The sequence below is a fragment of the Mauremys mutica genome, chromosome 1 (genome assembly GCF_020497125.1).
Source record: "Mauremys mutica isolate MM-2020 ecotype Southern chromosome 1, ASM2049712v1, whole genome shotgun sequence".
NCBI lineage: Eukaryota > Metazoa > Chordata > Testudines > Geoemydidae > Mauremys > Mauremys mutica.
In genome coordinates this window covers 10,782,554-10,797,658 of record NC_059072.1, presented here as the reverse complement: position 1 = coordinate 10,797,658, position 15,105 = coordinate 10,782,554, and the positions used below count along the sequence as shown (strand labels likewise).

The following is a 15,105-nucleotide window of genomic DNA, read 5'->3' as shown; positions in this document are numbered from 1 at the left end:
GTTCTGTTCACTGTGTGGGATTTTGCTGTGCTACTTTCCACTCCTCTGGGACTGCTCTGTTTTCTCCAGACTTCTAGATTTGTGCTTTTTCTAGGAAGTACTTGAGTACTTTTTCTTACTTGAACAAATGATTCATAACTTCTGCAGCGTTCTCCCGCTTATCCAGGCATAGAAGTATTGGCAAAGGACAAGTATGACAGATTCCTAGATCCAGTATTTCACTGGTTAACAAATCACCGTTGCTTTCCAGCTTAATTTTTTTTTGTGATGAACAGTCAACCTGCCTAGTTCCTGACACAGTTTTAAATGTCAGGTTTGCATTGGCTGCTGACATCTCTTGGCATAGAGCAATGGCCTTGAACAATTGCTTGCTTGCTTGCTTCAGTTGCACGTATGCAATGTGCAAAAATACTCTGGCTGTCTAGCTCTAGGCCAGGTCTACACTAGAAGAGATTTACTGTTATAGCAATACTGGCAAATGCTCCTAGTGGACGCAGTGTATACTGGTTCCTTGAGTGAAATAAACTAATCTGGGAAAGGCACTTTCATGTTGGTATAATTGCGTCTACACTAGAGCTTTTACCCAATACAGAAATTTGCTTAAAATAAAAAAGGACTTTGTAAACTGACGTTAGCAAATGTTTCTGGTCTATACCTGGTGTTAGGCTATGGCTACGCTGGAGAGCTTAGTGGCGTAGCTGCACTGATGCAGCTGTGCCGCTGTAAGCTCTCTAGTGTACCTGCTCTAAGCTGATGAGAGAGAGCTTTTCTGTCGATTTAATTAATCCATTCCCAACGAGTGATGGTAGCTACATCAATGGGAGAAGTTCTCCCACTGACTTAGCACTGTCCACACCCGCACTTAGGTCAGTGTAACTATGTTGCTCACAGGGTGGCTGATTCACACTCCAAGCGACATAAGTTATACCAGCATAAGTGGTAGTGTAGACATAGCTGTAGTTAACTTGATACTTGCAATGTTAAGCATTTTGTGGCATTGCATCCTTTGTTCTTGTCCCAGTTTATTATAACTATAGAGTGAGCTATTCCTTTCACTAGCAATCTATTTGAATGACTTAGCATGAATTTTTATTTACACATGCTATTCTACATTCTGTCACTGATTCTGAAGGAGTATTCTAAATCTGATACCAATACTTTTACGATATAATCCTATTATCCAGTACCTGGCTAACTGAAGCTCCTGGTTTCGTGTAACTTGCATTACTCACGGCTTATCCTTTACTGCTTCCCCTTCTGTTGCTTTGACCACATTACCCCTGAACCCCTTTGCTGGCTTCCCCTGGCTTTCACATTAGGTTGCTGCTCCTTAATCCTACTTTTCACCCATCTTGCCATCTAGCTTTCCTTCTTCGTGTAGCTGCATTACTTGTGTGTTGTTATCCTCACAACATCCCTATGAAGTAGGGAAGTAGTATTATCCTGAAGCACATTAAGTGACTTGCCTGAGGTCACACAGGAAATCTGTGGCAGAGCAGGGAATTGAATCTGTACTTCCAGAGTCCCAGGCTAGTGTCCAGAACCACTGGACTATCCTTCCTTTCATTGGCCTTCAGGGCCAAACATCTTGATTCTGGTCTGCCATGTTTCATTCTGGACTTCCTCCACTACCTGCTCAACATGCTCTTTTTTACTCTATTATGCTGTCTTCTGTGTTTGAAATGCCTTCTCGTACACCTCACTCTCCTCAGGTTCGCTGCTTAAAACTTTTGTGAAACCTTTCTACAATAATTTCTTCATATGCAGAGTTTGGGGCTTTTTCATTCCTGAACCCTTGTCCTATGTATTAGCTTTTCAAAAAAGTTTGTTTTGGTCAGTATAGTGTTGTGTATACTTCCAGTGCTGTGCAAACGTACATTTAAAGAGAAATGTATACAAATGCCCAGTTAACTTTGAAGGCCTTCAGAGACTCTGAACTCTCCTGGCCATTACATAGCTTAAACCTGGGCACATGAACTTTTGACCTCATGCTGATCTTGAGGTTCATGGCCTTAACCTCATTTCACCACTTCATTTTTCTTTAACAGGGATGCCGCACAGAGTTAGTTTAGCACAAATTGACTTAAAAAAGGGGGCAAATATTTGTAATGCTGGGTTTAAAAATGTGACATGCCATACCTCTTGCAGGCCGTCACCGTATTAGACGGGAAGAATGGGTCTGCATGGATGAGAATGAAGATTAGTGGAAGTAGAAGTAGATTTTTGTATTGCTAGTGCTGAACACTGCCTTCCACCCTACCTCACTGGATAATTTCTTTTGAGAACTTTTTGGCAGGCAGTCACACTCTTCCCACAGATTCTTAGGACTTCCTCATGCGCATTATGCTCAGAAAATGGGCATATTGAAACTCTGGCAACTGGCTGACTTCCTCTCAGAACTAAAAGGTTCCCTAAATCTCCATTGCTTCTCAGATGTAGCTCATACCTCACATTTGGATTCATTCCTGCATCTTCCAGACAGCCTACGCTCTGACAGACAAGTCTGGTTAATATTCCTGTACAGCAAATGCAGAATCCAAGTTACTTAATGGAACTGCATGAAACTACTGCAAAACCTACTTACAGATTAGATTTCTGTGTGCAAGCTACAAGTAGTGTTCTGGTTTCACTTTTTTTCAAGGAGGTGCTCCATCTGGCTGTTTGTTCATGTCAGTATCTGATGTTTGATCATCCACTAAGTCACTAGCCAGAAGTCTTATCATATTTGTTGACTGTGCTCAAAGTGCTTAGGGTGTATAAGAAGGGAATGGTTGAATCTTCCTGGAAGCTTCAGACACACTGCAGTTTTGAGGGGTAATACTAAGCCATGCATACTCCCTTCATTCAGTTATTCTGTAAAATCTCTTGCTACATAACATTGAACTGGCTTACAAAATAAAGTCTCTAATATTAGTAAATTGTACTTCACTGATGAATAACTTGTGATCTCTAGGAGTTGGATGTTACTATATGCAAAATGCATTACAGTGTAGGTGTAAAGGAGTTAATAGATAATGATACATAATGAATCATCTTCTTTGGACATAATTGTAGAGTAGACGTGGACATTGGCCTGTGTGAAAGGCCTCATGGGCTCTGGAATCTGATTTTTCCTTTAAAACTAAGTGCTCTTAAAATTGTTTCTGCGATGGAGTTGAAAATATCATTCTAAACCACTGTTACTGTTTGATTGGAAACAGATGATAAAAACCTAATCTGACCTAGGTCTGATCCTCCATCGGGCCTATGCAGTACATTGTCTCTTTCTTCAAACATGTCAGGTCAGCTTAGCTGATAAAACAAGAACTATGAGCAAGGTACTAGAAATAGATCAGATACCCAGAAGGAAATCCACCTAGGCCCCCTTCTTCCTATGTGCCAAACCACTAGTGAGTGGTTCAGCTTCCAAAACAAGCCCCTGCTGATTTATAGCGCAAGTAGAATGAATGTGGAACTGCTCCCAGCTGAAAGAAACATTTCTGGGAAGAGAGCTGGAATATCTCCAAACCAGTGTCCCATGGAAGAAAAGAAGCATTATTAAAAGAAGCTGAAGGCACAGCAGGGGAGAAGTGTTCTGTCTTGACAAGTGCAGCCCGTGGGTGTTGAGTATGGGAGAGAGGTTAAACCACCCTTTTCAGGTCATATGGTGCAATTCATCCTCTTGTTTTGTGTGTCTAATTATCTGTTCGCTGCCAAAGGGATTGATGTTGCTGTTAAGCTCCTTTCTTGAAGACCAAACCATCCTAATGTTCCATAAAAGAATGATTTATTTTTTTCCTACCGGTTTGTGGCTAGTAAAATGGGACTGATTCTGTTAACGTGGAATTTTTTACTAGTGTCAAACAACACATGCACAGTATATGTTCTATCTCTGGAGCGAATCAAAATGCCTGAAAACTTTTGAAACTTTTATAGCTAGAATTGACCAACGTAACTCTTGTTTGAGTTTGTAAATGATGTGTACTGGTTGGGGAGACCAGACTTAAGAACCTTTTGCTCAGCCTCTTCCAGGAAGCACTCATTGACTTGCAGAATTAAGCCTTTAATTAAACCTAGATCTCAGTCCTGACAAATGAAGACCAGAAGAAAATTAAAAATATGATGTGGCGAAAGTTCATCATGTACTACACGTAATTTAGAGCTTATACAGTTTTGATTTTAACTTTTCCACTTAGAGGCATCTGGGGTAATACGCTTCTGAATTTGCAGCTGTCTTTTTAGGAAGTGGACATCTATCAACTAAGTTCATAACTTTTAAAGTCCCTGCCTTACCCCCAAATGCCTGGGCTCCTGAATGGGGAAAAGTACTCACCCTCTTCCTAGGACTGACAGTCTTCACACTCACACTCTCTACGAACAAGCGGGTGTTAGTTTTTTGTTTAGATTTATAAACTTCATCGTGTGGTTCAGGAAGTGTGTGTGTGTATGTATGTATGTATATACTCTGTACAAATCTGCTTTATCAGGGATCCCAACAGCCCAGTCCCCTTTTTGCATCTCTGCCCCCTCCTCTTCCCCCCCCCCCCCCAAAAAGGGGCCACCAACACAAAAACACTCTCCGGTAAACTGAGGAGAGAGATGGGATTTAAGACTAATTTACTTTTCTGTTTTGATCCAGTGCCTGTTTCTTCCTTTCTTTTACAACTGTCTGCTTTCACCTTTTTCTCCTAGATGAAGCTCTGGAGACGCCATCTGACCCAGTTTCAGCTCAACATGAGCTAAAATGGCTGAATTTATAAGCACTTGCAACTTCCTCCCTTGTTTAAATAATGGAAATAGGAACCCATTCTTAATTAAAACATGTCATGCTAGAGATTTATGGATAACTGGCATGGCATGGCAGTCAAGCCAGGTTGATTCTTGATTGATGTAGTGACTAATGTTTACTCTTTTTATTTTGTCAAAATACAAATTGAATAAGGTATGACTTACGAAAATGTTATTCATAACTGTCATGCATATGACAGTTCAAAGAGAGCTCTAGAGTAGTACTTAGGTTTGAATGAGAGCATCTTATTTTAATCTGAAAATGTTCTGCTACAGCATAATGTAAGTGCAAACATTACATGCAGCAATAAGTTGGTTTTTCTGTGTTTGCAGATGGCTTGTTCAATCAGTACATCAGTCAGCAGGAATACAAACCGCGTTGGGGTCAGATTATCCCCAAAAGTACCAAAGGTAAGAGTCTGAATGGAAACACTTTTTAAAGTTACCCATGCATTGGTAATTGCCACTATAGTAGTTGGTGAATACAGTGCATGAAGGTGATAAAAGGGAGGCTATAAGACAGCTTAATCTTGTTTTTTACAGGTGCAGCTGATGTCATTTACTTTTCACTCTGGCACAATGCATTTATCTTCAGATACTAAAATAATGTACATGAATGTACAGTTCAATAAGGAACCGTTCACAGAACAATAGCTTTAAACCAAAAGTTATACAAGATGGCTTTTCTGGGGTGGTGGAATATCATTTAAGGTGCCATTCCAGCTGACTTGTCTTCAAGCAATTCTGGGGCTGCTTTTTACCATGCTGGGAGCTGAATTAGCCTTTGGCTGTCCCCACTGTTGGGGCTGCAAAGGTTGGTTCAAGCTCAGTTTTTATGGACCTGAGGATATGTTTTCACATCCAGGGACTGTTAAGGTCTCCTCTTGCAAGACACTCCCTGTACTGATAGAGAGCATTGTGTTCACTAATTTACACATGACAATGATTTTTCTCTGGAAGATAGATACAAAAAGCAATTGGACAATAAAAAAAAAAAATCTTGGTTGCATTGAGTATAAACATACTGTTCTCCAGATAATTGCTATGTATATTTTGAATGTTTGAAGAACTCTGGGCTATTTAAGTTGTGCTGCCTCTGCTCAGCTTATATGGCATGAATGAATGAATTACATTTTTTTTAGAAAATCATGTATAATAGAAAAATCTTTCCTTTGTCTTTAACAAGGTGATGGAGAGGACAGCAGACCAGGAATGAGAGGAGGCCATCAGATGGTCATTGATGTACAGACAGGTGAATGGTCATTTTATTCTTTAAGAAGAAAGTTCTGTCCTATTTTTATTTTGGGACTTAATTATATTGAGCTGGTACCAGCTCAGCTATAAATATGCAAACATATTTAGTTCCTTTGTATATTCTTTTTTTCTATTAGTGTTGGTACAAAATTCTGCTCTTAGTGCATCTAGATTGTTGTTCTGCTTTCCCTCTGTGGAGTCCTAGCCCACTTTTCTAGATTTTAGGCTGCTTGTTTTGGTGATGCAGGAGTGACTTCTTCCGTAGGTGATCTGATCTTTTGGTTGGGAGAGGGTGTGTTATGGGTGCCCTTTCCGCCCCTATCTGCTGCAGGTCTGAAGGCTGGAAGCAATCTCAGCCAAGTGTTACTGGTCCCTAACTCACATTGATAACCTAGAGACCTTCTGATTAAGAGCCAGGGCTTTTTCCTGAGAAAGGGGCCTGGGGATCTTTAAAACTAAACCGTTCTTCGTCTTCGTCTTAAAATGATTGGCCATGTGCTATGAGCGCCACTTTTCTAAGAACTTACTCCTGGGGGAATTCTGCACCAAAAAATTAAAAACTATGCACAACATTTTAAAATTCTGCATTATTTTGACAAATAAAATATGCAGTATAATCATGCTGGTTTCAATTTTTTAGGTAATTTATTTAAACTACAGTACAATGGATGGAGAATGGGAAGCGTTAGAGGAAATCCCCAAACCCACTTGCCTAATCATAGAACTGGAAGGGACCTCGAGAGGTCATCTAGTCCAGTCCCCTGCACTCATGGCAGGACTAAGTATTATCTGGACCATCCCTGATGGTCGTTTGTCTAACCTACTCTTAAAAATCTGCAATGATGGAGATTCCACAATCTCTCTAGGCAATTTATTCTAGTGCTTAACCACCCTGACAGTTAGGAAAAACTTCCTAATGTCCATTCTAAACTTGCAATTTAACATTGCTTCTTGTCCTGTCCTCAGAGGTTAAGAACAATTTTTCTCCTTCCTCCTTGTAACAACTTTTTCACTGTGGCTGTCTAATTGTAATAAATATACAAATCCCTACCCTGTAGCTACTGTGTGTGCACTGCTATGGAGGGGAAAAGTGTTAGGTTCTGTGTAAACACACAAGAATGGTACAGTCCCTGCCCCAACGAACTTAGTCTGTCAAAAGATAAAGGAAAGGGGGATACAAGTAGGATGGTCAGGGTTTTGATTGACCATATCTTGATAGGTTGATATGTCATAACATACACTATCTCCAATTGCTGGTTAACCTTGCTGTTACCAGTCAGAAGACTTTGTGTTGCCCTCAACTCCTTATTTAAATACTCCTAACAAACATGGTTTCTAACCCTTTCCCCATCTAACCCAGATGATTAATACAATGTAATTGTCATAGGTCTCACCCCCACTTGGAGCTGTTGGGTTCCAATATGGGGACCTGCATGGATTTATCTAAACTTAAATCCTAGTTTAGATCTGGTAAAAGCTGCCACCACCCAATAATGTACGTGTATTGGGACACAGTCCTTCCCCAAAATCCTTGGGGATCCCAAGAGCCCCAAATCCATGGAGTTCTTACACCTAGGAGAAATAAACCATTCCCTCCTGCTTCCTCCCCCCTCCCTTTTCCTAGGAGAGATACTGGGATCCAACTACAGAGGGATGCCTCCCTCCTCCCCTTTCCCTGAGAATCCACCCAAGGAAAGATCAACCAAGTTCTTAACAGAAAAGATTTATTAAAGAATAAAAAGAAAGTAACTGTCTCTGTAATACCAAGATGGAACAATACACAGGGTCTAAACTTATCAATCTCTGGAGAGAATCCCCCCTCCTTTCTTTCTCAGTAAAAGCAAAGTAACAGCAAACAGAAATAAAGAATTTCCTTCAGCAAACACACAATTGCAAATGTAGAAATTAAATTATAAGACTAATCCGCCTTTCTAATTAATACTCACTATTGGATAGTAGGAACTACTCCAGGAGAACTTGGAGACATGACTGGCCTCTCTTAGATCCAAAGAGAGCACGAACACTTACACAAAGAACACAGACAAAGGCTTCCCTCCACAGAGATTTGAAAATATCTTGTCCCTGATTGGTCCTCTGGTCAGGTGTCCACAGGTACTGCTTGTTAACCCTTTACAGGTAGGAAAAAAACCTTAACCCTTAACTAACTGTTTATGACAGTAATAAAGGTGACTTACAGTTAGTGGGGAGAGAGGGGCAAGTGCCAAGCCTTTGGGTACATCTGTACCACAGGTTGGGCTGCAATTTGGAGCTTGTGTGCGTGCACTAGCTTTAATCTAGCCATCTTGTGAAAAATAGCAGTGAGGATATGGCAGTGCAGGCTGCACAAGCCTGTTTCATCCCTCTGGGTAGGTACTCACTTGTGATGCCTGCACTGAAGCCTATGCTGCCTGCTGCATCTTCACTACTATTTTTAGCAGGCTAGCTAGATTAAAGGTACCGTGGGTATGTCCGTGCAAGCTGCAAATCATACCCCAGCTACAGTGTGATACCCCTTGAGGGGCAAGGAGGAATGTGGGATTATTATTGAAAATTTGGGGGAGCTCAGGGTGGCTTTATTGGTTGTGGGTGTATAGATAGGGAGTTGAAGGCTGTAACAAGTTAAGGTGCATGGGCATGAGGACAGAATATGTTTAAAAATAACCAGGGCTGTCGATTAATTGCAGTTAACTCGTGATTAATTAAAAAAAATAGTTGTGATTAATCAGTTTTAATTGCACTCTTAAGCAATAAAATACCAATTGACATTTATTAAATATTTTGGATGGTTTTTCTACATTTTCATATATATTGTATTCTGTGTTGTATTTGAAATAAGTGCATTATTTTTTATTATAAATATTTGCACTGTAAAAGTGAGAAGAAATAGCATTCTTCAATTCACCTCATACAAGTACTGTAGTGCAATCTTTTTGTTGTGAAAGTACAACTTACAAATGTAGATTTTTGTTTTTGTTACATAACTGCACTGAAAAACAACACGGTGTAAAACTTCAGAGCCTATAAGCCCACTCAGTCCTACTTCTTGTTTAGCCAATCGCTAAGGCAAACAAGTTTGTTTACATTTACAGGAGATAAAGCTGCCCTCTTCCTATTTACAATGTCACCAGAAAGTGAAAACAGGCATTTGTATGGCATTTTTGTAGCCAACATTGCAAGGTATTTCTGTGCCAGATATGCTAAACATTCGTATGGCCAAAACATGAAGGGGCATCATTCTGGAGGACATGCTTTCACGCTGATGACACTTGTTAAAAAACAATGCGTTAATTAAATTTGTGATTGAACTACTTGGGGGAGAATTGTATGTCCCCTGCTCTGTTTTACCTGCATTCTGCCATATATTTCATGTTATAGCAGTCTCGCATGATGACCCAGCACATCTTGTTCATTTTAAGAACACTTTCACTGTAGATTTCACAAAACGCCAAGAAGGTACCAATGTGAGAGTTCTAAAGATAGCTACAGCACTCGACCCAAGGTTTAAGAATCTGAAGTGCCATCCAAAATCTGAGATGGGCGAGGTGTAGAGCATGTTTTCAGAAGTTATAAAAGAGCAACACTCCAATGCGGAAACTACAGAACCCGAACCACCAAAAAAGAAAATCAACCTTCTGCTGGTGGCATCTGACTCAGATAATGAAAATGAACATGTCAGTCCATACTGCTTTGGATTCTTATAGAGCAGAACCAGTCATCAGCATGGATGCTTGTCCCCTGGAATGGTGGTTGAAGCATGAAGGGACATATGAATCTTGAGTGCATCTGGCACATAAATATCTTGCAGTTCCGACTACAACAGTGCCATGAGAATGCCGGTTCTCACTGTCAGGTGCAGGGCTGGCTCCAGGCACCAGCGAAGGAGGCAGGTGCCTGGGGCGGCCAACAGAAAGGGGCGGCACGTCGGGGTCTTCGGCAGCAGCCCAACGCTCCGCTTTAGTCTTCAGTGGCAATTTGCCGGCGGGTCCTTCACTCTGTTTCTTCCTCTTCGGCGGCAGCTCAATCTGTTTGTTTTTTTCTTTGCCACTTGGCGCGACAAAAAAAGCTGGAAGCGGCCCTGGTCAGGTGACACTAAAGAAGAACTGTGCAGTATTATCTCCTGCAAATGTAAGCAAACGTCTTTGTCTGAGCGATTTGGCTTAACAAGAAGTAGGACTGAGTGGACTTCCTGGCTCTAAAATTTTACATTTTATTTTTGAATGCAGTTTTTTGTACATAATTCTACATTTGTAAATTGAACTTTCATGATAGAGATTACACTACAGTACTTGGATTAGGTGAATTTGAAAAATACTATTTCTGTTGGGTTTTTTACAGTGTAAATATTTGTAATAAAAATAAATATAAAGTGAGCACTGTATACTTATATTGTGTTTTAATTGAAAACAGTATATTTGAAAATGTAGAAAACATCCAAAAATATTTTAATAAATGGTATTCTATTATTGTTTAATAGTGCAATTAATCATGATTGATTTTTTTAATCACTTGACAGTCGTAAAAATAACTTGCTTCTTCACCATTATGGTTTCCTGGTTTGATAAAGTTCTAAACCTTTGTCACTCAATATATAATTATTGCCCCAGAGAGGAAGTACTCCATTTGTATGAGGCTGGCAAACATTCTTCTCGGAGAGAGGTAGAAGAATCTGAGGAAGATCTATGAGGATAAATTTTCCTTGTTAGAGATTGTGTTGAGAGGAGCACTACCATGTGAAATGAAAGCTGTGAAGCGCACCCTAGTGGCTATAGAATATAGTTTTTCAAGATCGGGTGCTTATTTCAAAGCAGCAGGAGTGATGCTGATAGAAGTAAGAGGGATAGATGCATTTTGACATGAAATGTATTAAACATTTTTGGAATGAATGCATTGGTAAGTGTGATTCTTCCTCCCTTACTCAGAGCAAGCTGACTAGCTCAGGCTTTGACCTATGATCATTCTGATATTAAATAAGGCAGGGAAACGGAGTCAGTCTTCCAGTTTCTTAAACTGATGTACTTTGTTTTCAGGGAGAACTGAACTTCCTCCCATTCTTTTAGTCAATTTCACCGCCAAGCTTTATGCCTTCTAGTGACAGAGGGTAACTTTGGATCATTCTTACAGCTCTGGAGAAGAGATTCCCTGTAGGCTTCTTGGGAGGCTGTACTCAGTTTTGCTTCAGGGCCTGCTTGGGCCTGCGAAGTCAGTATATTTTATGTGGTGGTGGTTTTGCTCATGAGGAAGTTCTGGGTGTTTCTGGTATTTAATTTGGCTCATGAGAAGGCCAGGAAGGTTGCTGATACTGTTTGTGTTGTAAAACCTGCTGCTTGTACTAATGGCTGCTCAAGCTTCCTTTTGTGCTTGGGCCCATTTATCAAAGGTGTGGGGATTTGGCTAGGCATGGCTTTGGGGTGTATTTTACAAACTGAAGCTAGTCTCTCTAGGCAGCCTCGCGCATGCCTAATGTTAAAGGAAAAAGGAAAAAAAGGAACATACGTCTTGCCTCACTTGCTGAACTGTTATCACATAGATCCTGGGGATGAGAGGGGATAATAATTTGCGCTTAGCACTTTTCAAAACATTGGATCTAAGTGACTTTCAAAGATTGGCATTATCCTCATTACCATCTGTGAAAAGTGAGGTAGGGAAAGGTTAAGTGACTTCTCCATGTGTCACAGTAAGTCAGTATCAGAAACAAACCCCTATTCCCTGATGCCCAGGCCTAACCTGTGCTGCTTTCAACTGTATTTTGTAGCTTATATACAATTCTGCTCTTGCTTAGTTTCCAATAAAAATGAGCCAGCAAAAGTGAAAGACATCACTGTCCGCAGGCTTAAAATAGAATACCAAAGCTTATGTTACTCTGTTGGGGCAAGTATGATGTCGGTATGTTGCTTCTAACAATTTAGTCATGCAGGACAAGTCAACACTAACTCTGCCCTCTTATAAATATTTCTGGGAATAGACCTTTTTTTATGTGGGTGGAGATGAAAGGGGATAAATACATTAATATGTTAATTAAAGATTCTGTGGGTTACTAGGTTACCTCTCCTTTAAGGTAATCAAATGATACTAAAAATGTTTTTAAAACTAGTTGGACTGCTCTAATGCTACACTTTTTTTTTTCCTTGGGGCAGCAAAAATGTTAGAGCCGGCCCTGAGACCGGCTGCCCCAAGATTGGCCGGAATGCTGCCCTTAAAATGTGCCGTCCCAAGCACGTGCTTCCTTTGCCGGTGCCTAGAGCCGGCCCTGAGCAGAACACTCAATATATTTGCACAGAAGTATATTCATTAACCAGGCCATGCCCGACTTAGATCAGGGACAATAACTTTATACATCCACAGGTGCATACAGATTAAAATGTCCATTTTCATTTTTTTCTGTAAGATGGACCTATTTTTAAATCACTCTTTATATGGGAGGCAGGACAGTTTTCTGTACCTTTTAGGGGAAGAAAGTTATGACTGCAGTTTGGAAGCTCTAATATAAGGAAACATGGGTCATCACCCAAGGACATTAGAGGTAAGTGCTCTGCCTAGTTCTGTAACAGAACTACAATACCTTCTTACTTATGTAGATTCTGGCAAAATACCTAAACAGAGGAGTGCAGGCTTTGATTTCAGTGCTGTATTCCCAGCTGAACAGAGCTGCAAGTAGCAGAGTCATTGCCTTGATGCATTTTGTAAGAGGATTCAGACATCTACTGCTGGTATCTTTATCAAAATGATGTAATCATGCTTTGTCAGGCCATTTTATTGAGCAAATGAGAGGCAGGTTCAGCATAGAAACAGAAAAAAAAATATTGCGGATGAATTCTGCTATTTAATGTCAGGATGCCAAACATAGGTTTTAAGGAATAATAGCGTGTCTTTGACAGGAATACAATGCACATTTTGTTATGGAATCATTCCTTGCAGTCCCATAGTTAAGGTTGAGTTGAGTTTTGCACTAGAAGCAGGGATTCAATCATTTTATATATGAAGCATACGTTGTAGTGTCCCCCAAATTATAGCACTTGCTTCTTGAGTACAGAATGAATGTTCTGATAATTTACAAGTAAATTCATTAACTGGTTTAAAGTTACATTTCACAATGGAAATATTTTTAATTAATTTTATCTGTGTATCACTGTACTTTTATTCCTAATGATCTCAATTAAATAAAACCGACTGCTGACATTGCATAGCTAAAGCTCACTAAAATCTCATGCATAGGCTACATTTGGATTAATGGTGATTTTCCCCCCCCTCTCACCCCCGGTGTTGAGTGAAAGCGTCTCCTTTATGGAGAAGCAGATGAACAGTCTCCTTCACAGAATTCCACAAAGAACTGCTCTCTTTGAAAATGGATACCACCTCCCGTTGTTTCTCATGGGAATGAAGTCAAGCTAGCCTCCAGGAAGGCCCACAATTTTATACTGGAGAAGGTAGGCAAATTACACTAGGTAGCTAAGCAGCGGGAAGGTCAATGGAAAGGGAGTTGTGATAGTCAGCTGACCACAGATGAAGGCCTAGTTAAAGATTTCAGCAGAGGTGGAATCAAGGCAGCAGTACACATGGACAATGCTGCAGAGAGATGGTGAGTCAGATTCAGACAATGGCATTACAGGAAAAGTAGCAGAGGATGACACCAAGGTTGGCGTAGGGACGGTGGAGGCAGATGAGAGGCTTAAGTTGAGAAAAGAAGGAAAGAAAATGCTGATTTTACTCAAATAAAAGCGCTTCCGTCTCAGGACGCTTACCTGAAAGCTGAGAATAAGACATGAGTTTACTTGGTTGAGGGAAAAGAAGGGAGCACAAGGTATAATCCAGGGGTTCTCAAACTGGGGGTTGGGACCCCTCAGGGGGTCACGAGGTTATTACATGGGGGGTCGCGAGCTGTCACCCTCCACCCCAACCCCTGCTTTGCCTCTAGCATTTATAATGGTGTTATGTATTAAAAACACTTGTTTATATATTTAAGGGGGTCACAATCAGAGGCTTGCTTTGTGAAAGGGGTCACCAGTACAAAAGTCTGAGAACCCCTGGTATAATCAAAGGTATTGGGAGAAGCATCGTTTGCATGTCATTTGGTTCCATTACTGTAACACAATTAATATGACTAAACATTAATCTCCCCCCCTCCCCCTAGTTGTCAGTTTAAGTATTTACCTGGGGTAGTTTATATTAGCCTACCCTATTGAAAAGTTGGTAAGCATATTGAGAGAATTGGGGGAGCAGGAACCACTTCATTGGTATCTTAGGATGTATGAGTGAACCTAGTGACTGCTCTTCAGTACGGTAGAATCTAGGTAATTCAAACTGTCTGAGAAGCCATGTTTAACCTCCTGAGGTCCCTTCCAACCCTGAGATTCTATGATTCTAAGTGACAAATTTAATGAAAGAGCAAGGGTAACTCATTACAGTGTTTGTTTTGACAAGTCTAGTTCAATTTTAATTTGATCTGTGCTTCATAATGTACCAGTGCTATTAAATGCACTGCAGTATATTGTAAAATAAAAAAGGTAAAATTTTCTAAAGTGCCTAAATCGCATTGATTCAGTGTGATTTAGATTTCTGAGCGACTTAAGCAACTTTTGAAAATTTTACCCGAAGTCATCTTAGTATGAGATTTAGTTACATTGCCCTCGATTTACACTATCAGTGAGGAGTGTAATCTTTTGTGCAGACTAATAGTGACATGAAAATGGCTGCGTAAATGCACAAGTTCTCTGGAGATAGGCAATCTGACTGATTTGTTGTGTAGCACGTGATGGGAGATGGTTACTAAATACTCTTCTGAAAAAGGGAAGCTTAGAGAGAAGTTGGTAAGCAGTATCTAGGTTGAGGCATGGTGGTAAAGGATGGACAGAGTAGTGCAGCTTCTTTCACTCTTGGGGAAAGGGGGGTTGTTGACGATAGCAACAGTATTGAGAGTAAGGGAAGAAAGGGGAGAGCAGAGTAGGCCTCTTAGGGACTGCTTTTTTGCCAGAATAAGCAATTTAGAAGTGCTCTTGAATATAGTTTTTCTAAGAAATACTTTAATTTTGAGTTTTGGGCATGGCAAAAACAGTAGGGAATTCTGACCTCCAAATTATAGCTGACAAG

General features: G+C 40.4%; 1 protein-coding gene across 6 annotated transcripts in view; it reads left to right on the top strand.

Moving 5' to 3' along the window:
- Nucleotides 1-15,105, top strand: part of MKLN1 (muskelin 1) — a 169,585-nt gene that overhangs the window by 80,787 nt on the left and 73,693 nt on the right. For all 6 annotated transcript variants that reach the window (XM_045028871.1, XM_045028886.1, XM_045028878.1 and 3 more), the window contains 2 exons: nt 5,101-5,178; nt 5,954-6,019. In XM_045028871.1, the coding sequence (XP_044884806.1) occupies nt 5,101-5,178; nt 5,954-6,019 (144 nt within the window). The remainder of the gene's footprint in view (nt 1-5,100; nt 5,179-5,953; nt 6,020-15,105) is intronic.